The sequence below is a fragment of the Pholcus phalangioides genome, unplaced genomic scaffold (genome assembly GCF_987345545.1).
Source record: "Pholcus phalangioides strain wild (caught in Gottingen) unplaced genomic scaffold, Ppha-v1.0 ptg000027l_1, whole genome shotgun sequence".
In the NCBI taxonomy this organism is placed as follows: domain Eukaryota; kingdom Metazoa; phylum Arthropoda; class Arachnida; order Araneae; family Pholcidae; genus Pholcus; species Pholcus phalangioides.
In genome coordinates, this window is record NW_028301617.1 from 185,032 (window position 1) to 210,696 (window position 25,665).

The 25,665-nt window shown below is 34.9% G+C and overlaps 1 protein-coding gene across 3 annotated transcripts in view; it reads left to right on the forward strand.

Moving 5' to 3' along the window:
* Positions 1-1,249: 1,249 nt before the first annotated feature.
* Positions 1,250-25,665, forward strand: part of LOC149067993 (E3 SUMO-protein ligase RanBP2-like) — an 86,962-nt gene continuing 62,546 nt past the window's right edge. For 2 of the 3 annotated variants that reach the window (XM_089251702.1, XM_089251704.1), the window contains exons 1-9: positions 1,263-1,451; positions 5,961-6,028; positions 7,620-7,733; positions 10,707-10,750; positions 11,875-11,921; positions 13,597-13,656; positions 16,285-16,362; positions 22,610-22,771; positions 24,539-24,717. In XM_089251702.1, coding sequence (XP_089107828.1) covers positions 1,380-1,451; positions 5,961-6,028; positions 7,620-7,733; positions 10,707-10,750; positions 11,875-11,921; positions 13,597-13,656; positions 16,285-16,362; positions 22,610-22,771; positions 24,539-24,717 — 824 coding nt within the window. In that variant the 5' untranslated portion in view covers positions 1,263-1,379. Of the gene's footprint in view, positions 1,452-5,960; positions 6,029-7,619; positions 7,734-10,706; positions 10,751-11,874; positions 11,922-13,596; positions 13,657-16,284; positions 16,363-22,609; positions 22,772-24,538; positions 24,718-25,665 lie in introns of all 3 variants that reach the window. The other variant, XM_089251703.1, reaches the window with a different exon arrangement.

Sequence of the window (25,665 nt, forward strand, 5' to 3'; positions counted from 1 at the left end):
GGGTTTGAACTCAAGCTCTTATGATACAAGTCCGTCACTATAACCACTCAACCATCAGGAATGCAATAATGCTTTTAGCAAAACTCCCTTGCTTTCGAAAAAAAGGCTGGGTGCCAATGGCGATAATCTGGATTGGTGCTCGGTAAAGAAAAAGAAAATGAGCAAGGTCCCAGCAGGGGAGGGTTCTGGTCTCCCCTGAAATGTGAGAAAATGACTGGAAAAGATGGCCAAATTTTTTGCTCTGTCAACTTAGTCCCCCCCTCCCCCGAACGAAATTTTTTGGCTACGAGCCTGAAGAAATGGAGGGCTACTGAAAATCGCAGTGTTAATGCAGTTAACCCCCCCCCCACCCGTGAGAAATACATTTTAATTCATTTCGATCGGCGGTAGCACTTTTGTGTAATCTTGATAGATTTGGTGACAATCAGTAAAGTACAAGGATGACGTCACTCTTCGCTACCATACGAAAGTTTTTTTAACAACTGGCTGTTACGAAGATATATTTAGGAAAGAGAGAAAATTCACTTTCCGGGTGAACACCCTAGACCACTAGATTACAGAGGCACCGAGTCTCTCAATCTTTCCTTGGAGCTCGTGTACACCTTGTATTAGAACTCCTTAATGAAGGCGTATATGAAGGCGTCTTAGCCTGAGCCTGGTCCTGCCGTCCATGTACGGTCCCTCTCAGTGTGCACGAGCTCCAACGAAAGATTGAGAGATTCCGTGCCTCTGTAGTCTAGTAGTCTAGGGCGTGGGTTCGATTCCCGCGGGGGCAGTTGAATTTTCTCTCTTTCCAAAATATATCTTTGCAACAGCCAGTTGTTAAAAAACCTTCGAATCAGTAAAGTTCCGTATTTCACGTATTTTCTGCAAAGAAATATGGTCACGTTCAACGTTTGCAACCAAAATTTTTGAATGTGCAAAAGAGAAATACCTTAGGGGGGGAGAGAAAGAGAAATATAAACCTTATATTTATTCTCGATGGAAATACGTCGCTGAACAACAGCAATTATCTAAAATCATGTAAAATAATTTTAAAAAAATTATGTATTTTAAAATCATACGCATGACAAAAAAAAGTGGATGAATGTGATTGACTGGTCTTTTAAAAATACCAACCAATAAAAACAAGTCTGATATATGAAGCATCCAGACACGCCCTAATTATCTTTGCAACAAACCAATCAATACCTTCGTTATTTACCGGAGATTCAACACCGTAGGTATATATAATAAATTCTATGAAACCGCGCTCCCCCCCAGAAGAAAAACAATATGGCTCCCATAGTGTTATCGGGATGTTTCGGCGGATGTGTATCCAAAATTTAGATGTATCTTTATGAGTTGGCGTAATATAGGATTGACATATTTCCGCGAAGATGTTTCACACGAAGAAAGATGTCGATCGGTATGTCCAAAATTCACTGAGCAAAGTACATCATGAAAACGAAGTGAGTTGTTGAGGGATTTTCTACCATGCCTTTAATTATTTTTTTTGTTTCGCAGTTGCCTCGAGATTTGGTTTTAGTTGATACGAATTATTGGAATTATTCACCAATCTATTTTATAGTGTCCAGTGATGATAATTTTAGAAAAATTATATGTGAATTGGTGAATCTGTTAAATTTCAAGTTGATAATTTTAAATGTGACGAAATAACATAGATTGGTATCGCTCCTAATTGGTGACTACCAGAGACGTATTTATTGTTGAGGGTGGTGGCGGTAGTGACAAATGAGGTACTTGGGAAACCGAGAGAAATCCCGGAATTTGTTATTAGAACATGGGACGTAGCACCTAATGCATTAATACAATCCGGTACATAACTTTTCAGAACCTTATTTGGTGTTTATCGCAGTGTAAAATTGACAGCATGCAATATGATACGTAAATATTATCATGCTTCCCCTACACAGCGGGGCTGAAATGAAGGATTGGGCTGTGATTGTCAGACGCTGGCCCGCAACTAGATAATTTGTCGCCCGTGGCACTAGTTCCGCCTGCTCCTGCCCTAGTTGAGGCCCTGGTCAGATGTCGGTATGTTCGTTATTAAAGAGGGTATACGCCATGAAAGGAGGGTGTGTTATATATATAAATTATAGTGGGGGACAAGTACTCGTAGTCCTGTGTCCAACATAAATGCTTCCACTGTAAATTCCAAGTATATGGATTACCGTGGAACGAGGCAGTACTGTAATAAATATAATTATTCATTAAACATATTACAAAGGGAGAGATGCCACATGGCGAACTCACTGGTCAAAAAACTAATTACCATCAGCGGTCAAAGATGGTTGTGTGGACATATAGTGTGTCCTGACAGAAATTTTTTTTTTCCCCCCTGTTCTCATCGGCCAGCACTCGTGCTGTCATCTCTTGGGTTTTTACTTCACTGTAGACTCTGCAACTGTGTTTTGGTGACTCAGACTTTTATTATGGATGGAAGTAACTTTATTGGAGCATATTACAGCTTGCGTAATCGTAATTTAATGTTTCTTTTTCTTTCAAATCCAGCACAACTCGGGTCTATCGCCATGGACAATTTAACCTAGCGAGTTGTGCTGGAAGTGTAAGTGTGTGTACCTAAGTCTCAGTGTGTATCTAGTGTTGTCTGATTTTTCAGTGCAGCCATCTATATTTCAGAAGTGAAGTGTAATGACTGAACGCTTGTACTGTTTTTGGGTGGTTGCTCTCTGTATCAGGACTTTACAACTGGGAGATCGACTCACATTTGGGCTTCTAAGTTTGGAACCATAGAAAATCAAGTTCAATCGACCACCACACTGTTGTAACGGTGGGGCTTGAACCCGGGTCTCCGCGATATGAGTCTGTCACTATGACCACTCAACCACAACACAGTGGCTTGGCATTAGATCCTGCTGCATGTAAAAATCCACTACAGATTTCAGCCCATCCAGCTGCAACCAATGAAAAACAAACAAACAAAACAAATGAACTTGCTTGCCGATAGCAATATAAAAAAAAAAGATGTGACAGCAGAAATGAAAGAAATGGCAAAAGAAAAGAATGATGTCATCGTGTAATGTCGTAATTTAACTCAAGGTAACCTATTGGTTGGCCTTGATTGTGGATGGCTTGCACAGTTTTTGCAACAGAAAATATCCCTAAAATTACCCTTTTACTAATGAAAAATTCCTAAAATGTTTTAAAAGATCCATTTTACATTTATTTTTTTAAAAGGAATTTGAATCCGTGCAAAAACCTAGTGTATTCTAATTCACCAAAGTTCGCAGCTTTTACCTTGAGACAGCACAAGTATTACCTACACAAAACTGATCTCGATTTAGAAAAAAACATGTGTATACACTCGATATAACGACCCATTTTTGTCCCTTCAAAAGCGAGCATTATATTGGAAGGGTCGTTGTATCAAAAGTGAAACATATACGATACGTTTTTATATGAAAATATTTAGGACCTATTCCACCGGTCATTAAAATAGATTTGTCGTTATAGCAGGCATTGACTGTAGTTTAAAATTTAAGAATTAAATAGTCCTAAAAAAAAATATGTAAAATAATTATATTTCTTCGATATTTGATTGCACAATTGGAAACCGGGAGTCTCGAAAGTCCTTTTTGGGACAGTGAATTTAACAGTCCTGGACATCTGGCCACCATAAGCAAAAACCATAAATCCGCCTCTGTCTAGAAAGAGATGGACAGGCCAATGAGTGATCTAGAGCAGTGGTGTGCAAACCGTAGGTCTCGAGAGATTCTCTGAAATAAAAACTTCCAAATAAGAAATTCATTTTTATTTAGAAACGTGTCAAAACTAAATAAAGCCTTTATTCAGCTGAGCTAATTACCTTGTATAAAAATACAATTGTAATTTTATCAAATTCTACTCCTACAATAATCAATATGTCGGCTCCACCATGTCAGAATTGTAAATGTGCATGATTCTTGCAATAAACAAACTTGAGAAATAACGTTTGAATGGCCACTGTACCCTATGGAAGTTATTTTCCTAAAATTTTTGTGTAACGTGTTTCAATAGGAATACACATTTGTGTTTCAGGAACAACTTAGATAGCAAAACAAGGTATTGAAGCAGCTAATTTAAAAAAAAGAAAATTTGTACATTTGTGATTCTGACAAGTGTCGAATGATATCAAGTTAGTACTATTACAGGGTGAAATTTCAAAATTGTATATTTCTTAAAAGTTGAAAACATGGAATGTGATGGTAATGTTGCGGATCTAATGATGGCTTGATCGTAATTATACGCGACATATAGGCGATCAGGGTTTAAGCTGGATAAAAAATTCCTTTTCGCAAAAAAGCGAAAATGGAGGGGAAAAGCTTTAGCAAAATGCTACAATGCTAATGTAATGATTTATGGTTGTATGTCTACTCGTTTCGTACCTCCTATATGTATTTTAGCTAAAGTGGCTACTACTTCTTTCGCAATCTACAATATTCTTTCGCATTTTGCGAAAAATGCTACCGTAGCTTAAACCCTGTAGGCGATGATACAGAAACATTGACAGGACATTGCAAAAATCAGATACTTCAATTGCTGTTTTAATCATTACGTTACATTTATTTTAGGACTTTGTCTAAAATAATGTTACATCACACAAATGCATCCTTAGAACAGTAACCCACATTTTCCCAGCATGATTATATTAATAACGCCGTTAACTCCAAAAAATTAAATAACTAAATAAGATACATTTTCCTTTTTAGCCACTTACCCCACATCATCTTTTCTTATACTTTTCTGTTCCTGCTATGCCAGCATGAGCTTGGGTAGGTCTCCATCTCACTATCATTTTCCCATGTTCAAGTGAATAGGAGAAAGAAAGAGTGACAAAATCACATTATTTGATGCGACATGTTTCCCTGTGGATTGTAAAATTCTCTGATTAAAAGTATGGCATGCGCCAACTCTGTATTGATGAAAAACTCCCCTCATTGGTTGAATACCATAGACTGACAACCAGCTGTAATTTCATTGGTTCTAACAGGCACATGTAAGTGTGGGGTGATATTCTTTTGTCTGTCAAAGGTGATGACAGAAACTGTGATCGTATTGCGTAACTTGTACGTATCTCTATACAAAAATAATGTGTCGTAGAATTTCTGAGCGAGGGAAAGAAAGAAACCAAGACATGCTGTTTCCAATGTATCTGTATGAAAATGGTTTCTGAATAAGTCAAAGAGGGGGGAAGGAATGCGATCATGACAATAAGTAATATGCGAATATACGGCAGGAAAAGAGTGAGTGTCTACATTTGATGAACAATTTTTGTTAATGGTTGATTTCAAATGTAGAATCGCTTTGAAATCAAATGATTCTTTCTTAATCACCCTGTATATGAAAATCAAGAACCATACACTTTGCTAGATTTCCATCTTGCATAAAGGACACTAAGTATATCAAAAAAGAAAGTAAATATTTATGACATTGACTTCCAAAAATATCCAATTTTTTATAAATGTCATGTAATTCAAATAGAAACAAGCGTTGTCACATCACATTTGTAGGCAAAAGAAAATCAGGATCTGGAAAACCAGGACATAGGTCAGCCTATGTATGAGGGTCACCTATAAATCTTTTGGTCAAAAGCGGGTCGCGCTTCAAAAACTGTGCACCACTAATCTAGAGAGAGTGCAAGCATGTGAACAACCCCTAGAGTAATGCAGACACATGAGAAATAAATCTTCGGAGAGGAAAGTTATTTGTATCCTCTGGGGAACCAAACTTGTACATTATTGCATCTACCCAGCATGTCACTAATAATGCATGGTATAATACTGATACATGTAAAAAAGTTGTTTCGGTATTATGGATGGAAATACGATCATGAATGTGGGGTGACTGGTGTCAAGAAGCGAGTAGCATATTCAGGGCTATAATGTAAACCAGTTAATATAAATGCTATCCCATGTGTAACATTATTTTAATAATTTTTTTTAATGTTTTTGTTTTAGAAAAAGCTGAAAGGATATACTTTTGCAAATTTCTATTATAAAATCAAGGAATATGAATCTGCAAAGCGGTAAGTAACCAGCATTTTATATGTAGATTGTTTTTAAAAATTTATTAGTATTACGAGAAATTTTTTTGGACAACCCTAAAACAGAATGTTTTGCATTGTTGCGCAACGAGCCCCGAGGCTGATGGGGAAATATTCTGCAGGAAAAATTCTTATGATAGTGTTTTCTATTATTTTCTTAAAATTCTTCCAGATTGCTCTGTAGTTGCACTGATCGTTCTGCGACGTACGTCGTAGATTTCAATATGTTCTGCTTTGGTTTTGCACAACACAGTCAATATAGTTGTAACAGTTTGGAGTCGAGGTTCATTTTAACTTGTCTGGTTCATATCAGTTTCTACCACCTCCAATGGGCAAAATTCAAACTGCATCCTCTTTTCTCCAAACTCAATACCTTCGCTCTATTGTACAATAACAAAGTATTGTACACTTCCAAACAATTGTACATACCGTAGCTGTGATCTATAGAAGTAAATAGGGGGCAGATCTGGGTACAGTGTATGTAGTTTTACACGATTGACAAGCAAACAAACGTGTGTGAATAGCAGATTTAGCTGCCAACTTTTGTATTCATCTGATGAATTCATCTTAATCCTATGGGTATGTCTTAATGAGAGGGAGGTGTGTGTCTTCTTGACAACAAAACAGTTCTTATTACGGTTTTGCCGGGGGGAGGGGGGGTTATAGTTTGCTGCTGAATTTCAACTTTTTCCTTTGCGTTATTGAATTAGTTTCAAAATCAATTTTCAGAACTTTTCACTTTTCCCGAACACCCTTCGGTCCCGATGTGTTCAGATAATCGAGGTTCTACTGTGATTCATTATCAGTTATTTTATTTTTATTACTACTTTTCCAGTGTAAGTGCGTTTCATGCCTTCTGGGGTTGTTAAAAGTAAATAAGTGTAATGTTTATATATGATTCCCAAATTAACTTCAGATGAAGAAAAAGTTGGTGCTCCTTTTCCATAAAAGCAGAATTGAGTTCATCTTTAATCCCCCAAAGCCGGATGTTTAGGATGTTTAGCCAAATGTTCTGCGACAAGCCCTCGGCTGACTGGAAATGTTCTGCTGTAAAAATCCCCATACATGAAATAGTGTTTTTTGCACTTTTTCTTAAAATTCTTCCGAACTGTCTGTAATTGTTCTGCGACGTACGTCACAAATTTTGGCACATTCTGCTTTGGGGCTTTAATCTATGAAAAAAACAACAAGTCTTTGAATTTTGAGGACCCACTTGATGTTGGGGGTCAAAGAGGCTTGCGTCATGCCTCCTGTATCGCTATGATGCAAAGCTGCAGGCACAACTGGTTTATATACTAAAGACAGAAAAAAAAAAAGCAAAAAGCATTGTTTGCCGACAAGTAAAAAGTTGTCTAAATTGTCTAGAGCATGCCTAAGGAATTGGCCTGTAATTTGAATGTGCTGTTAAGAGAGCTTGATGAATCCCATGTACCAGCTCGCCATGTCGATTAAAAAAAATTGGCATTAATACCTGTAATTTTCTATATGTTGCTACTTAGTTTGAGTGATGACAATGTAAAATTTTGAATCATGCTAAACTCTGAAATAATATTTTTTTAAATCTTTTTTCTAGGTATGTTGCCAGTTATTTGAGTATGCGTGATCATTATGCCCCAGCCCACAAACTTATGGGGCAGATTCATGAAGCTGAAGGAGACATAGAAAGGGCTTTGCAATCATATAAACGGTATGGTTTTTTAATTGCGGTGTATTTTTTTTTTTTTTACTCTTATGAACGGTATGTTTTTAGTGTATTTTTTTTATTGTTATTGCAACATTAAGTTTTTGATCCCACTCGATAGTTCTGTGATTATGTTTATTATTTGTGAACACCCGTGAGCACATGTAGGATATTCGATAGTTTGGATGAATTGTTTGCAGTTTTCTGTAAAAGTTTTTCGCAACCAGGTGGTATAAAGAAATATCTGTGATGAGATAGTGTGCGTGGAGCATAACATTTCAACTGCTATATTTTAAAACCTTTATAGGACGGTGAAATAAAATTTCTTGTCAATCCGCTGAGAGAAATGACTAAATTTTTTTCTTGATGTTTTTGATGCAAAAATTAATGACCATAGATTTGTGACATACCTGAGCTGGTTCATGATTTGAATGAGTGGAAGGCACACCAGGGCCTAATAAATTCGAGACCGAAAGTTGCCATGGTGACTAAGAAAATCAGTATCAGCACCTAAACTTTTTGATAGTGATTTTTCTGAAGAATGGTTATACTTGGAGAAATTGTAATGTAAATTAAATTCTATCTTTCCCCATAGCTTAGGGGTAGAGCACTCGTCTGGCAGATGAGAAACCAGGGTTCGAGTCCCTGTGAAGGGGGGGGGGGAAGCAGACAGGAATTTTCTTCTTAAAATCATCTTCAAATATGTAAGCAGTCTTCCTAAAAATCTTGTAGTAATAAGTGGAGAAGACATCTTCCTCTACATATTTTCAATATGATTGTTAAATTGGGGTCTGAGGACAACTCAAAAGTTTTTTTCTATATCTCAGGATACTGTGCGTCTTCCAACAAGGGAACATGTCTTTAAGTTCATGTCTTTGCAGCCTATCAGTCGAGTGATTAGTGTACTAGTCTTTGGCTGGGTAGGTCTGGGTTTGAATCTCGGTTCGGACATAGATGTCTACTAATGCTAACAAAGTGCCAGGACAGATATGGTTGGGAAGATGTGAAGATCATGTTAAAAAAATAAGTTCTAGAAAAGTTATTTAGGATACATCTATAATAGACCTCTGGATATGTAAGTGCAGTCGATCCCGCTTATAATGTTTTTCAAGAAGCCGTAATTGAAAATGCTATAGCAGAAAAACGATTCAAGTGAGAAATGTCTATAAAAATTATGAGACAGAATTATGCAGACTATAGCTTCTTGTCATTTTTAATTTGTTAATAAACGTTATGGTATATATAAAGATTTAATAAGAAGCAATTATTTGTTATTCTATTAAATATATACGTGTATTATAATATGGGATATAGTTTGCAGGAAAAAAAACGAGAAATATAGAGAAAAAAGAAATATTTACATTTTGATTAATGTGCAATGCATCTTTGAACCTGAGTTTTCTTTATCAAAATATCCATCATAGATTGTTTTTTCCCCTCTTGCTAAACAGCAAGTTTCTTGTTAACAGCAAGTTTCTGTAAAATCTTGATAACATCACATGACATATTTTCTTGCCTTTCCACAAAGTATCAAAAAGTTTCCAGTCTTAAATTTAATTGCTTCTGCAAACATTACAACTGGTGGTGACAGATAACGCTCTGGGACGAACCGATTGGGTCCTTAAGAGCTGCAAAGTGTATGTTTTGTTTTGTTGTCTTATTTGTATTTGTGGGTTATTTTGCAAGGTCATGAAAGCATTGTATTGGATGTTCTGTGGATTAAATTCCTAGAAGCACAGTTGGGAAATCCGATTTTCTTTATTTGAAAAAGCCGCTTTTAAATGCTACTTGATGCTGGTGCCTTAAAATCTGTCAAGTTTTGTGTCCACACCACTCTCTTGTGGCTTGATTTTGTATCAATAGATTCAGAAGTGGATGAGAAAAACCACTTTTATTCCTTTGTTACACTCAGACATCGTCTAACACTACTATGAAAATATTCTTTTTTGGAATTGATCTAATTCATCAAATTTTACCAAGACCACAAAGGGAAAAAAAGTAACCTTTTCTGAGAACTTTTTCCAGTTCATATCTGTTAGTCTCCTTATTCAGAGACAACTTCAATCACCCTAGTGTATGTGAACAGTGGTAAGGATAGTTATGCTCTACACATTATTGTTGGACAAAGTGAGAGAACAAGAAAGGAAATTCTTATTGCGTGCCTAATTCTTGAGGGGAAAAAAAGAAACTTTTACTTTTTTCAGTCACTTCTCTCTATATGAGGAAAAATTATTCCAAATAGCCATAAAAGAAAAGCCCCACCCCTCATTTTCATGCTATAGTTAATTGCTAGCACATACATAATCACCATTTTGTTTCTTTTCATGAAAAAAAAGGGGGAAAAGCCAGATGTGAATTTTTAAAACTTTGTAAGTGGAAATAGTAAAAAAAAATCCTTTTGTATCTGGGAAAAGTTAGCATTATCATGAAGAGAAAAGTTTAATTTACGCAAATTAGTCGTACTAAGTAGGAATGTTATAAGAAGGATCAACTGTATGTTATGCGAAGGTAAACTTTTGGAAATAAAAATTGGCTGCCTCCTGGAAATCAAAACTGAGTCCTCTTGCAAACTGGGTAACTGCGTTAACTGGGATCGATTCCCAGAAGAAGCAACTTACTTTTCTTTCCAAAGGTTGTTTCTTATAATATCCAGAAAGTCGTCTTACTAGATGTGTTGTAGGTTGAGGAAAATTCTTCTGTGATTCAGTTTTTCATAAGAGGAAACAAACCAGACTTGGTTCTCAAGAAATTCTGGTCGCCTTCTGAATTTTTTCTTAATTTGTCAAGCCCTGATTGACACAAAGATTTTAGGATTGCAAAATTTCCTGCTCATGCACACCAACACTGGAAGTACAATAGGTATTTGTGTTTTATTTCTTCCATTCCAGTTCTGACATATCATGTAAGTCATACAGCATTTAAGAGTTTATTTCATGAGGCTTTATGATACAGGGAAACTGATAGTGAATTTTATTTCAGATCTTTGGAATTGGATCGGAATCAGAAAGATCTGCTGCTGAAAAGTGAGTTGGTCATTTTTTGTAATAGTTTTGCATTATAAGCAATGATTAGTGCATGTAACATTTTAGAAAAATTCTTGCCTAAAGAGTTCTGTAGCTTGCCTCCCATTTGAAAAAACAGCATGATACTTACATAACATGAAAATTCAGACATTTGTCATTTTCAGAGTTGATAATTTTTTTTTTAAATCGGTTTTTTTTAAAATTTTAATTCAACATTTACTCATTTTTAATTCTGAGTTTGAAATGTTAGGGTGAATTTATTAGCGGCATTAAATAATTTTCATAAAACAGAACACACTGAAGTGTACAAAGTGCAAAAGAACTCCCGAAGGGAACCCATGCTAATTGATAGCAAATAAGCTGTGAACAGCCTTAAAGTTCAAGAAAAGAGAACATGCGTACTCTTTTTGGCACAAATAACATGCAGTGGCTTCTTCATTGATCATCTTTTCAGACTTGTCTTTTGGGAGAAAAAAAAAATTAAATTTTTATTGACTCATTTTTAAAATCTGCTATAAACTGTAGCTTCTAATCCATGAATTCAACATCCAATGATTATTTGATGTTTCAAGACTCGTGATTCAAATGGTTTTCCAGTGAGCTGAATTCACCAAAGGCCTCTGTATTTTTCAAAGGTTTTCTACACAAACTGAAAATTGTTCCTCTTTAAGCTGCACAGCAAAAATCACTTAACCTTTTGAAGGGCAGACGTTTACCTAAAAACTCATAGGTGGGAGTCTGAAACTCAACATTTGGGACACCATCTGCTCCACTGCTCTTCAAAGTGTTTTAATCCCCTTCAAAATAACATACCTTTTTTAATGCAGTGGGCTTTCTTCCGATTTTCAGCACGTGCAAACTAAGTGGTATAGGCAAAAGTGTTCCATCGAAAAATAAACTTTTACAAAATATTTGGGCTTGTCAATACTAAAATAAGAGGCTTTCAAGGAGGCGAGATATCTTGCCAATGTTGCTTAATGCAAGTGTTAAGATTAGCATTTGCTGGGGAGCTGTTGTCATTGCTCTGTTTATTGTAAGCATTCTGAGTTTTTACACATATGTAATGAAAACATGTTAAATTGATATCAAAAATATTGTTTTATCTTTTATTTACTTTTTTCTAGTCTGCGAGCTGTATTGCCATATCCCAGTTGATCGTGAAGCAGCTAAGGTGAGCAGTTCATAATTATGATCTTCATTAAATTCGGGGAAATAGTTGGAAGTTTTTTGCATTCAGTGGTATCATGGCTTACGAATTAGTTTATTCCTTAGAAACTTAATCTCATTTGAATCTAGTCTTAAAAAATTTCTGTCTCAAAGTGAAATGTTTATAAAAGTACGACAAGTCCTTGATGTTAACAATCTTGATTCTGCAATATTGAAATTTAACAGACAATATTCCACTCTGTTTTTTTTTTTTTGCTTCAAAATGAAAAACTTAATAAATGTTTTTCATTATATTTTTAATGGACTTGATCTCTTGAATATGGTTACATTGAAGGAACGCAGGTGGTGGTGGTGGTGGTGGTGGGGGGGGGGGGGGTATGGTAGAAGTGTTAACAGCTTTTAAAAATTTTAAAACAGTGGACTGGGTCAAATTGATCCAAACTGTGTTCCACAGCGAAAACTAATTTCGCTTCCTGGGTTTTTCCATACCCTTATTTAACATTTTTCAATTGTGTATTCAGTAGCGGAAAATTATTTGTTTATGAATATAAAACTGGCTCGAAAATTAGCTAAAAAATGATGTAATTCTGTAAAAATAAGATTTTGTGTACAGTATTTACGCTGTGCAATACAAAAACTTTCCTCATAAGACCCATAATATAACAAAGGTGTAAAATAAGCATATGAAATTGTCAAATTAAGTTTGTGGAAGTCTATAATATAATTCAATCACAAATAATCATTGATTTCTTACCGATAAATGAAATTTATTATCAGTTTGAAACAAATTTTTTTTATGAGTTTTGTACATTTACCACATATTGAAATTGCGCAACTCATGTAAATATGAGCAGTTTTGTTTTCAAATTTTGATGTTACCTGATAGCGGACTTGTTTTTTTAAAAAACATTTTATCGGTCACGAACAGTTACATGATGAAGAGTGCACAAACATTTCTCACTTGAAGGGTGGCATATATGATGAATGCTTTCAATAAGATTTATACAAAATCCTGGAATTACGAGATCTAGGCTGTTATAGAAAACGTAGGCAGGCCACCTCCGTAATGCTACCTTCAACAAATGTTTTCTGGTCATTTAATCAGTTTCATCTACACCAAATTTTGTTGAATTGTAGTGTGAAGTGGTTTCTGGAAGCTTCTTCAGAAACTATTCATACTACTTCAGAACCTTCTGAAAGGTTGCCATTTGGAATAGGCAGTAAATTGTAGGTCCTGGTTTAATCACCCCTTGTATGTAGGAAATGATCGTGGTGCGACGAAAATGATCAATCAAAAAATATTCAACTCTTTAACTATTCCCATCACAAATAGATGAGTGGCTACTGAATGATTTGTGATTAAAGAAAAAGAGGATTTTTTCCTCATGCATATACAAAGTGGTACAATGAAACCTTTCTAAGACGAACATTGTATGAGACGGAAGTCTGTCTTGAACAGAATCAAATGATAGTCTGGTTGATGATTAGGGCTTTGATGTGCACCTTTATTAAACTGAAATTTCTTTAAAACAGGATATAATTTTGGTCTATTTACATTCCGTTTTGTACAGGTTTCACTGTATATCTTTTACAGTTCAAGAGTTAAGTGTCATTTTTACTTTTGTTTGTGCAAACGAGTTAGCAGTATAAAATAATTATTGTATTTTCACCTTTTGTAGTATTGGGTGGAACGAGCGGAGAAAGTATTCCATCATAACAGCATTATCTTTCAACTTAGGGTAAGTTTAAATACAAATATAGGACTTTTTCATTGATTTCAATGTGGTTTGGTAAATTGATACGTTCATTTAATTCTTTATTGTTATATTTCAAGTTTACGTCATGTTTAAGCTTGTTACATATGTGCTAATTCTTCGGATTTGATTTACCCAGAAGCCTTACTGATTCTTTTCTTACTGTTACAGCAGTTTTGTTTATGAATAATTTAACGATTAATTTAATTTTTAATGATTTTTCTTTTCTTTCAATAAAGGCTTCATTTTTTTATGATAATTATATTTAAATAATTAATAATCATTATTAGTTAATAGAAAAGCGTTACTCTGCATAGTAATTATCAATTCTTACACAGAGAGAAGAGGCTAATTGTATGTGAAAGGTTTTACCTCAGTATTTACTAGTATGTAAAGTACAATATTTATATTTACAATCATAATTTTCTTTGGCAAAATTGTTTTAATGCTTGATTTTAGTAAAGGATGAAAAATTTAAGTAAGCTTCGTTTAAAATATGGAAAAACACGGGACATTTTTATAGGAAAATCCGACAAAGCAAAAAATACTGGGAAATCCTGGGGAAAAAAGTTTAATGGCCAGCTTATGGAATCCCAGAAAATCACCAGTTCTTCCTCATATTTGTACAATGTGTTTTCTTTTGTGCTAAATACAGTCTGTCCCACTTATAACTTTCCCATTTGGAACGTTTTCCCACTTAATATGACTTATTTCTCATTGTTCGACAATCAATGTTCTCACTGGTCAAGTATCTTCCCCCTCCAGCAATGTATGAAATTGGAATGAATCAGTAATAAACTGTGGGTCCTGGTTTACTATCTGTCTTGTGCAGAAACTGACAATAGTGTGACAGAAATGATCAAATAACATTGTAGAGCCTTAGGTGTACGTTAGTCCTAAAATATAAGATTCATATTAAAAGTCTGTTTTACTTTCTTAGAAATTTGTTACAAAAATTTAGTTTTGTCACAAAAAGATAAATGTATTTTACATTTTTTTTTCTATCATTACGTATTCCATGACAGTATCTTGAGCAATTTAATTTACTTTATTTCCACACTACTTTCAATTTCATGTGAATATTGATTTCAATGATTCAATCTGTGAATGACTGATTGTAGTAGCGTATATAAAGTATTCTTGTCAAGGTCATTGTGGTCATAGGCGGAGATAGACTTGAAAGTCTGGGTGGGGGGGGGGGCACGATGTTGATGATGTAAATTCATATATACATTAGATCAGTCGACTACACCATTGAAGCTGGAGGGGCATCCCTACCCGCATCCCCTACCATGGCTGATGTATGCAGTGAAGTCACTGCATCATAACTCACCTGATTCTTTACAGTAGAATGCCTGAATTAAGTTTTTAAATGTCCTTTTCTCAGATTTCTGGTACTTAGCAAACTATAGCACATCAGTAACTTTACTTTATATGCCACTGAAATGTTTATGCTGTGAATCCATGTAACTGCCATTTGTACACACTATTTTGCCATTGTAGTGCTGTGGCAGACTGTGGGTACAGGAATTTTGTTGTGGCTCCATTGCATCGTTCTGATGCACGAGTTACTCAAAATCGTTCTAAGAGAGTTGATTTTTGGCTAATATGCCAATTTCATAGTTTTAGAACATACACATGCATATATACAGGGTGCATAGGTAACAAAACACACTACATTTTACTGGTGAACTGTTCATCCTAGAGGCATGCTTCCAATTAGAAAAAGTATCTATATAACATGTAGATCTCAGCTATGTTATTCATGTTGCAAGGGGTTGTATAAATATTAAAAAAAAAAATTATGTATACACCCTGCAATCAGGGAAATAACTTTCTTGGGTTTTTGTCTCTCTAGAGGGAAAAAGTTTCTAAATGCGATATTCAAAATAAAAAAAATGAAGCAAAGTTGGGGGAAAAAACATTAAATACATATAAACCATTTTACCAGTGCTTAATGCTGATTTCTGAATTCAAGTATCTCAGAGAATATTGCACTTAAAAACATGGAACTTTTTGTTGGCCTCAAGAGAGACAGGGCAACAACTTTCTAATTGGGATTTTTAGGACGGTGTCTGTATAAATAGTTTTTATTTTTATAAGTATACAACCCCCTTGCAATATGAATGACATATCTGAAGTCTATGGATACTTTTTCTAATTGGAATTATTCCTCCAGGATCATTGGTTCACCATTAATTTGCAGCACAGGAGCTAACAGTATGCACCCTGTATGTTGCTATTAGTTTGGTAAAGATGTGCATTATACTACCTGTAAAATATATATTTCAGTCGTACGCAGTGAAACTCCTATACAATGATATAACCTATAATGATAACCTCCTGTGTAATGATATTGCTTTCCAGTTCCAATACATTTTTCACTGTTGATATATAGGCCTACCATGTATAAGGATAAATCCTGTGTAACCATATTTTTTTCCAACCTTGTAAGCATTGTCAGATGTTTCATTGTATCTTGTTTGCTACATATATAGTGCCCCATAATCCAAATTTTTGATATGACTATCAGATATATTATCTTTTATACCAAAGTGTGGGTATGATCTTATCACTTCTTTTTGTAATCAATAGATTGTAATTCTTTTCTAGGAACACATCATATCTGCTGGGAATGATGCTAGCAACATGAGAGAAGAAGAAATGGAAAGACTCTTGGAATCTGAAATGGTAATCACACTAGTAATATAATAGAAACATTTGAAAGAATGGGTGTCTATTGAGAGAGAGAGAAACGTTTTTTTAATGCACAGCTGTGTTTTTGTATGATTTGTAGGGTTTGAATCTGGGGTGGGTGCCAGCCAAATTCCTTTGCAGCCAGGACTTAGTAACCCATTTCCATGTTATTAGATATGCTAATGTAAATTCTGAAAATTCTTTGTTTTATCAATCTCATGCAGGGTTGGCAGGTAAAAGCCATTTTTTGCCAAGCTAGTTGCTTGTACAATTTCGTAATAAAAAGCACATCTCTTTTCTTAATGAAAACCAAAAATATGAATTAATATGAGTTGTTTCACAGAAGTCAGAGTGTAGAAAATTCCTTCTTTTTTCATTAGTTTTGATAAGGGTCAGTGAAGTTAGTGCCACGAAGTTGCATATCAAAGTATTAGATAGGTAATATGTAAAAAAACACAGATCATCATTACTAATCCCACAGTATTTTAATTTTCAACCTTTAAGACTTTTGTCAATTATTAATTTTTGTTTCGCATCTCTTAAATTAAAAGCAAATATTACAATAGATTGCTATTTCATCATTACATGATACAAGGACTATTTCCGAGGATTATAAAAAGAGATGACAAAATGTGGGAAATTTAGCCATATGTATGGTACTAAAGCTGTTACAGCCAGGATGAAAGCATGTAAAACAATTATAAACCTTGTATTCTGGTTTCTTCGTAGCATTATAATCTTTTCCCAATTGCTCGGGTTGATAATCACAACCACCAAAATTTAGAAATTCGCCACTTAATATAAGAACTGTTTAACAAACTTTAAATATGTTTAACCACTGAAGGAGACGACATAATGAAAAGCAAAGGTTTTATTTTGGCATGTAGCATTTTTTTCTTTGTTAAGGGAAATGAGCTTGTTAAAAACCCATGCTCAAACAGCTTTGCCTGAAATACACACCACTTACATGATAAGCTCCCACAAGTGATACTATTAATATTATTGATTGACTTCAGTAACATTAATAAAAATATGGGAAAAATAAATTGTGGGAAAACTGCACCTGTCAAAAATGTAGTTCTAATGATTGATAATTACACAACCTCTAATATTGATTTCGTTTTTTTTTAATTTTCATTTTTGACTGGTCTTTCTCTTTTTTTGCCACTGTCCAGGCAGTTGCCGGCAAAAAACCAAGCCTGATCCCATGTAGCAGTATCAATTTTTTTATTTGCCATGGTGACCTGGCCGGTGGGATTTGTCAAGCCTTGATCTGAATCTATTAGTGTTATTTTATTACGATCATGATTCATTACGAATTTTTTTTTTGTCAAATTTTTCTTCTTAACTTAATGTACAGTAGACAGTTTACTAGAAGCATGGATAATGTTATCATTTGGACATTGTTAGCACTTTTGCAAAGTACAGAACAGACCAATATCATAACATGGGGAAAAATTTGTTTAAAGTTATCGTGATTTCTGTTATCAGTATTTTTCATCGAAAGTTTTTCTTTTGCTCATTTTGAAGGTAAGTTAGGACCAGACATTTTTTTCTCTACATAAGTTATCATTATCAATCTGCCAGACTATGTATGTGGTCTGAAGATCTCCCCTCTTGTTTATAAACATATCCATACTCAGTTTACAATATACTATTCAGGCAGTAGTAGCCCCTATATAATTCCATATATGCATGAAACTAATTTTGCAACTGCCTGCCTATAGTTGAGGCAATTGTAATTATGTAAAAAATACTCCGTTCAGTTCTTGGTCAATTTCTTTCAGTTTACCAGATTCACAGTTCCTCGGCTGAAAGACTTTCTCAAGGGATCTATGAAATGTACCATTTTTAAAAAAAATCATCATATTCATTAGACAATTCCATTCAAACTTCTCATAATAGCTGAATAATAATAATAGAGGTAGGATTATAAATTAAAGTAAATATATCCTGTTTTATAACAATACAAAAAAAAGGAAATGACCCAATTAAACATTTTGCAACCAGTCGCATGAAAAGAAAACTGAGTTGCCCTGTTTTGATATGCCCCGTTCGATCAAGTGAAACATGGTCAACTGTATTTTTTTCTCCTTGAATCACTCATCTTAACCATAAACAGAGTTATGAGGTACAGCTCACATCTGATAGTTGTACTTGTGTTGTTTATGGGATACCAAGTTTGCGGGGTATCACTGCATTGTTTTAATGCATAGATTCCCAGTAACATGTTCTTTATGAGAGTTGAATACTGTTGTGCTAACAGCATTCATAGTACAAGATCATACATTCATTTTATTTATTTTTATTTTTGTGTAATAAGGACTTCATGTGAAAATTCTCTGGATTTAAATTTCAATCTGCATTATGTGAATGTTCAATTTCGGTAACTGAAAAAATGGTTTAAATGAAAGTTATTTTAATGAAGAGTTCAAACTGTTTTTCATTGGTTATGCTCATGAAATCTTAACCATAAACATAATATGGCACAGCTCATCTACTAGTTGTACTGCCGTTGTTTATGGGATACTAAGTTTACAGGGTACCACTGCATTGTTTTAATGCATAGTTGCTCTATAATATATTCTTTATGAGAGTTGAATACTGTTTTGCTAATAGTGTTCCTAGTATGAGAACATTTTTTTGTGTGTGGTGTAAGCACTTTGTGTGGACATTCTAGAATTTTAATTTGAATTAGGCTAAAAATGTGTGTTTAGTTTCATCAACTGGAAAATTGTTTGAATGAAAGCTATTTTAAGGTTTTAACCCTTTCTGACCTTATTCATTAATTTTTTGTAATTTTTAAGATGTATTTTCAAATACCACAAATGTAAAAACAATAAAAACAAATTTTAATAAATATATATTTTTTAATTTTATATTGACGATACAAAGATCTGTACTGTGTTGTCTGGGTTTCAGCTTGTAAAATGTCACATGGTGGGATTGGTAAAAGCAGAATGATTCTTTGCTCAGGCATAAATATACAGAGTTTCAAAAAAGAATCGCCCGATTTGAAATGGGTATATTACGAAAAATATTGAGCATTTAGACACTTAAGGTTGTGATCAGCCATGGAATGTAAAATTAAAGTTTTTTTTACAAACTAAATTAAAGGTGCTCAATATGTCCACCTTGGGATGCACGGCATATGCAGGGGTAGGAACTCTGCGCCAAAATTAACATCTTGCACCATCCTGCTCCAATAGTGTATTTCCGTACTTTTCTGCGCCAAATAGCGAATTTTGCTTTAGTATGCCTGGAATTTCGGAAAGGACGTCAAAAAAGTTTTGTTCCTGCTTGCCGTGAAACGATTCCTTCCAAAAAGATCGTGTTTTATTCCACTGTACTCAAACTATCGGCCCATCATCAGGTTTTCCACTGCGAAACCCCAATAATATCCGTGATCGTGCAACTGAGGATGGTTTGCAATGGTCTTTCAGCTTTGAAGCGCAAATGCGAGTCAGTTTCAGTTTAAAAAAAAAAAAAAAGTCTCCACTGGAAGCAGTAGAAATTACTGTAGTCGATCGTCATTGCGTCAAATCCCAATGTTTCGTGAAAAAAATTTCATTTCGGGAGTGAAAAGAGCATGTCCGTCGAATTATGATAATTGCTAATTTAGAAACTCTGCCGAATAACCAGCGTTAAATCGCCAATTTTGCCGAATAATGAGTGTTCAATCACCAAATAATGAGTAAGATCGCTAATATTGCTAAATAATGAGTGTCAGATCGCCAATATCACCAAATAATCAGTGCTGAATCGCCAACCATCGTGCTTATTCTTCCGAAATTCTCTCCTATTTTTCAACAATTTCTTTCCGAGTATAAAAAAATTGAAAACTTCATATAGAAAATTTATAATATCTATATAAAGACTAGAAAATTTTTAACCCAATTAAACTGCTGCTGTTCTACACAGCAAATAGTGCCCTCAGTAAGCAAAAATCATCTTAAATAGACTGCTGCAAAACATTTTATGACAGCCGCTCTTTCAAACAAGGTGTCAAAAGCCTAAAACACCAAAAACAAAAATCAAGCTGACGAAAAGATGTTTGACAACAAAAGACAGTGCAGATTTATTTTGTTGAGGGTTAATGAAAATATTCTTGTTAATTTCACTGCTCCAATTTATAAATATCTGCTCCGAATCCCATATTTTGCTGCTCCAAATTCAGAATTTGCTGCTCCAAAACTGCTCAGAATCCTGAATTTTCCTACTCCAAAGCTGCTCCGAAATGGACTTTCCACCCCTGCATATGTTTATTCGGTAGTCAAATTCATCCCAAACTTTTGATAGTGTTTGCATCCACTGCTAGTGGATTTCTGTGGACTACGTGCAAAACTTCGTCGGATGCACTCTGCATTTTTGCCTGACATGTGGGGACGGCCAGGGGATTTCCCTTTACACACACACACACAGACAACCAGTGTCTCGGAATTGCTTATACCGCTGCTTAATGCTCTGAGCAGTAGGAAGTTCAACACCAGGGTATTGTCAACAAAAAGCACGATGAACAGTTGTTACACACTCACACTTCGCAAAGCTTTAGAACACAAAACTATTTCTGTTGTTCAGCTGCCATCTTGACAAACACTGAAGTGGCAGCCGAAGGAAGACCATTAGCACTACCTGTCAGTAACTGTATGAAACTTGATTTCCCTCTTTCTACTTATACATTATTAGATCAAAACAGAATAAAAGATGAATAGTTATGATTTTTTTTTAAATCGGATGATTCTTTTCGAAACACCTTGTATGTCAAATTTTTGGTTCCTCATCCTTCTCTTACAGCCTATTTGTCTACAACACCTAGCAAATTTGAGATCTACAACAGTCCAATAGGAAAAAAATTAACCTTTCTCTGCCAGTACATTTTCATTATGGGATATTTCATGCAGCCCATCACTGTCTATTTCAAAACTTTTTATGTTCCAAGGAATGTAAACTTTCTCAAGGAAGCAGTTCTTAACAGCTACAAGGGATGTAAACTGGAAAAAGGAATGTAAAAAAATCTACAGTGAAGAAAAACAACTCCATATTGTGCATACAGGTCTGAAAGGGTTAACGAAGAGTTCAAAACTGTTTTTTATTGGTTATTTAATTAATTAAGGTTAATTTCTGGGAGTCATCTCTTCACCATAAACAACAACGTGGTGCAACTCATCTATTGACTGTACTTCTGTTGCTTATGGGATATGAAGTTTACTGGATATTGTATTGTTTTAATGCATAAATTTTCTGTAATGTGTTTTTTATGAGAGTTGAATACTGTTTTTTGCTAACAGCATTCATAGTATAAGAACATACATTCATTTTATGTAATAAGTGCTTCAAGTGAGCATTGTCTATCATTCTCTTCCAATAACTGTAAGAATATATTTGAATGGAGTGAACACATTGTGGATGGCCACCAGTATGTCCCTTATTTTATTGAGTTGATGAAATTATTGTTGTATTGCGGTTATAGGTTATGATGTAGCTACAGTGGTGGTCGGCTGAAGTTGGTTTTCAGTGGTTCCCAAATTCAGGGCGTAAATGTGAGCCAATCTCCCCGTTAAAAAGTCTTGCCACAGAGAGCAACAGGCCTACAACGGTGATACAATTATTCAATCATTACACTTCACTCATATATAGTTTGAAAAATTGATGGCCTCACTTCACATAACAAATTTTACACAGAAACAAACTTCACATTAGGTTCACAATGTGTACACATATTCTGTCATGTACCAATTTGTTTGAAATTCCATATAAGGAATGTGTATGAGGAGCATGTACAGTTGAGTAGTAATTAGGTTATGATAGCAGGGAAGATGAACTACACGACTGTATCGCGTTTGAAGCCCTCTGCACTTGTTCAGTAGGAAAAAGTTGTGTCATTAACAGATGAGGTCTTCACGGAAAGGATAAGAATTGTTAATGATTTTGAGGTCAGTTTCACAACAACTTTCCATGTTTCCTGTTCACATTGTTCAGAATAATGAAAAATGCTTTTACCTGTATCCCTTCGATGTTGTGTTTATGAGAAGTTTGGACTGTTTTTCGAACATAGAATAAAAAGTTTTTTGTTCATATTATAGGCAATAATAAATTTAATTCATATTCTAGGTGTTTTGGTTCTAAAATGTAGAATCAAAAACAAAATTTTCATGCTATTAATTTGAATGGATATTTAGATTACCAATCATAAATATTTTCTGATTTTTTTTCATTGTTTATGAAACTATTTCTTATGTAGGAATCCCAACCCCATAATGTCAATCTACGAATAAAGCTGCTAAGGCTGTACGTAGACACAGAGCAATTTAAACAAGCCTACCAATATGCTGTACAAGTTGAAAGAAAATGCTCTTTTCCAGATAGTGTGGAGTGGTATAGCACGCTAGTTGAGGCATTCGAAGTAAGTTCATGAATTGATTTTTTTTTTTCTGTGTGTATATTTTTCCCCCTCCTAATCTTTAATCAGTGTCAGTCATAAAATGTTTCGTTTTTGGTTTCGAAATTTAATGAATGTTTCCTTCATCAACATTTTTAAATCTGATGTGTTTGAAACATTTTGGTCTAAGTCGTTTTTGCTATTGAAGTCTAACTGCATCCAAAATTTTCTACTGTTACTGATTATTTTTTAATACATTTGTGCCACTCAGTTTGACACTAATCCAGCCATTTTCAATCTGTTGTTTGCGAGCACCATTGTTCTCCCTGAAGCACCAAGAGTGCTAAATGCTTTCATCTAATTCTGTGCTTGCAAGCACTTGATCAACACTTTAATTAAATACCCTGTGAAAAATTGCATTCAAAATTAAAATCATGTAAATTTCAGGCGTACGCATGTTAATATTGCTCTTTGTTTGGTGATGAACATAGGCAGTGCTCGTGACTTGGTGGAAGATCCCTGCACTAATTCATGGGCAATATTTTCCATTTAAATATGCATGAAGCATAAGAAACATTCTATCCTATAACTCTTGATATAGAATACAGTGAATTAATATATGTTGCCATGTATAATTATAATATAACAAAGCTATCTCCTGTTTTGCATGACGTTATTCCCTTTGTTTGAAAAATAGTGTTTGTACAATAGTTGGCAGACAACATTGGCTCAGACCCAAAATAATTTTTTAGATAGCGGGAGGGTCTATTGTAGAGAGCAATGTAGGTATGTGTAGTGCTTTCAATGACTTTTTCGCATTGGTTTTTAATAGAGAATACAATATTCAATGTATGAGTATTGCATGGAGTGATAAAATCCTCACGCTATTCAAGTGGAAGACGTGGAGGTCCTAAATCTTCTAAAAAATGTATGCGCAAGCAAGGCACCAGGACCATATGATATCTATCCCAGGGTCCTCAGGGAATGTGCTAATGAATTGTTGGGGCCAGTCGCACAGATATACAGGAGTAGTGTTGCTGAGGGTATCGTCCCAAGGGATTGGAAACTTGCTAATGTTGTTCCGATATTTAAGAAGGGTAGTAGAGAAGCTGTGTTCAATTATCGTCCAGTGAGTTTGACAAGCTTCCTCTCAAAAATTTTGAAAATTATCATCAAAAGGCAGTTTGTGAAGTGGATAGACGAGAATAATGTATTGTCGGAAAATCAGCATGGGTTCAGGAAGGTGAACTCTTGGGTAAATCGAAAAGCTATCCATACTTAGAATAAGACAACGATAAATACATTTTATGGGCATTGTGTAATATTTTATCATGTGTGTATATATATATATATATATATATATATATATATATATATTGTTTATAATTTTTGTTATTCCATTTTTAATTGGATTGCTGTATTTAGTAATATATGACATCCACACTTGTTATGGACATCTTTTTCTCAGCCACCTCGTTGGTCATTTTGCTTTTTGTGGCCTTATATTTTAATGTTTTACCCCAGTGATTCCCAATGTGGGCGTTAACGCTCCTTAGGGGGCGATGGAATGTTCCGGGGGGGGGGGTAGAAGCTACGGGCATAACACAGGATCCTATGGGTTAGATTGCGATGGGGGACGTTGGGAGAAAAAAATTTCTGAAGAAGAGGGCGATGGGACAAAAAAGGTTGGGAAACTATGGTTTACCCTAATGCTAAGCTAATTTCAGAAAGCTTCTATTTTCTTTATTTTTCAGCCCATAATGTATTTGCACTTTTTTTCTTTCATAATAGGCATATTCTGAAAGGTACCATCAGGAACTAGATATTGATTTTCATATCCTGAACCTCTCTTCACTCGATTGCCTTGTTAGGCTCACACTTTCTGAGCCTCATCTGTTGCGGCGAAGAAAAAATAAGGATGATCCTGCAGACATTCCTACAGTTAATGATGCTACAGCTGCCCTTTTACAGTTGGTATTCTTTCGTCAGTTTCATAAATGTAGCTTATGATATAATTATCAATTCAAAAGGAGTTATGTCTACCAGGCATAACTTGTTTGTGTGTGTTACTTATCAAATAAGTGCACACTGAAGCACAGCGGCATTGACAGATTGGTTAAAAACATGAGACTGCTATTGATTTCAGGTTTTTAACCAATTCATGTCAATGTCACAGTTTTGTCCCTTTAGCAGTGTTCACCAATATGCATCTAGATACATGCTTCACACATCAAAATTCAATTTTATCTTCTAAATTTTGTTCAGGTGTAAAAATACTACTTCGAATTTTAGATAATTTTTTTAATAGACTTATTCATCAACAATACCCCTTTTTCTACAAAACTACCCTTCTTTATAACATTTTGGAGAGGTGTGAAATTATTCTCTGAAATTATTTCTTCAAATAACACTGACAAACCACTTGTCACAACTGTGATCTTAATCAGCACTGCGAAGCAATCTAACACAATTAGAGTCACGATTTAGAACTCATTGCAACTTACTTTTATTTAACAGAATTTAAACTTATTTAATCTCAGAAATTTTGACAAAATTGGAATTTCTCCAAGTTTTGCTCCCTTAATATGTCAATCCGCAACTTCAGTCCATGGAGAAACGATCCTTCAAATTGTTCATAGATCACTGACAAACTTCGCCACAGAATTTATTTATCCCTGTGGGCCTTTAGAGGATGATCAAACAGCCAGAACCAAACTCAGGAACACATCGATGACCGACGATCAGACTCCCCAGGTGGGGTCGGAATACAACAGATGAAGCAAGTAATGAAGGTGCTGTAAGACCATGTGAAGTTCAAGTGCCCAGATGTAATCTTGCTGCCTCCTTATATGTGGGTGGCTGCTGTTGAGGCAGCCATTCAGTGCTGATCACACTTCCCATCTGCATATAGTCTATCA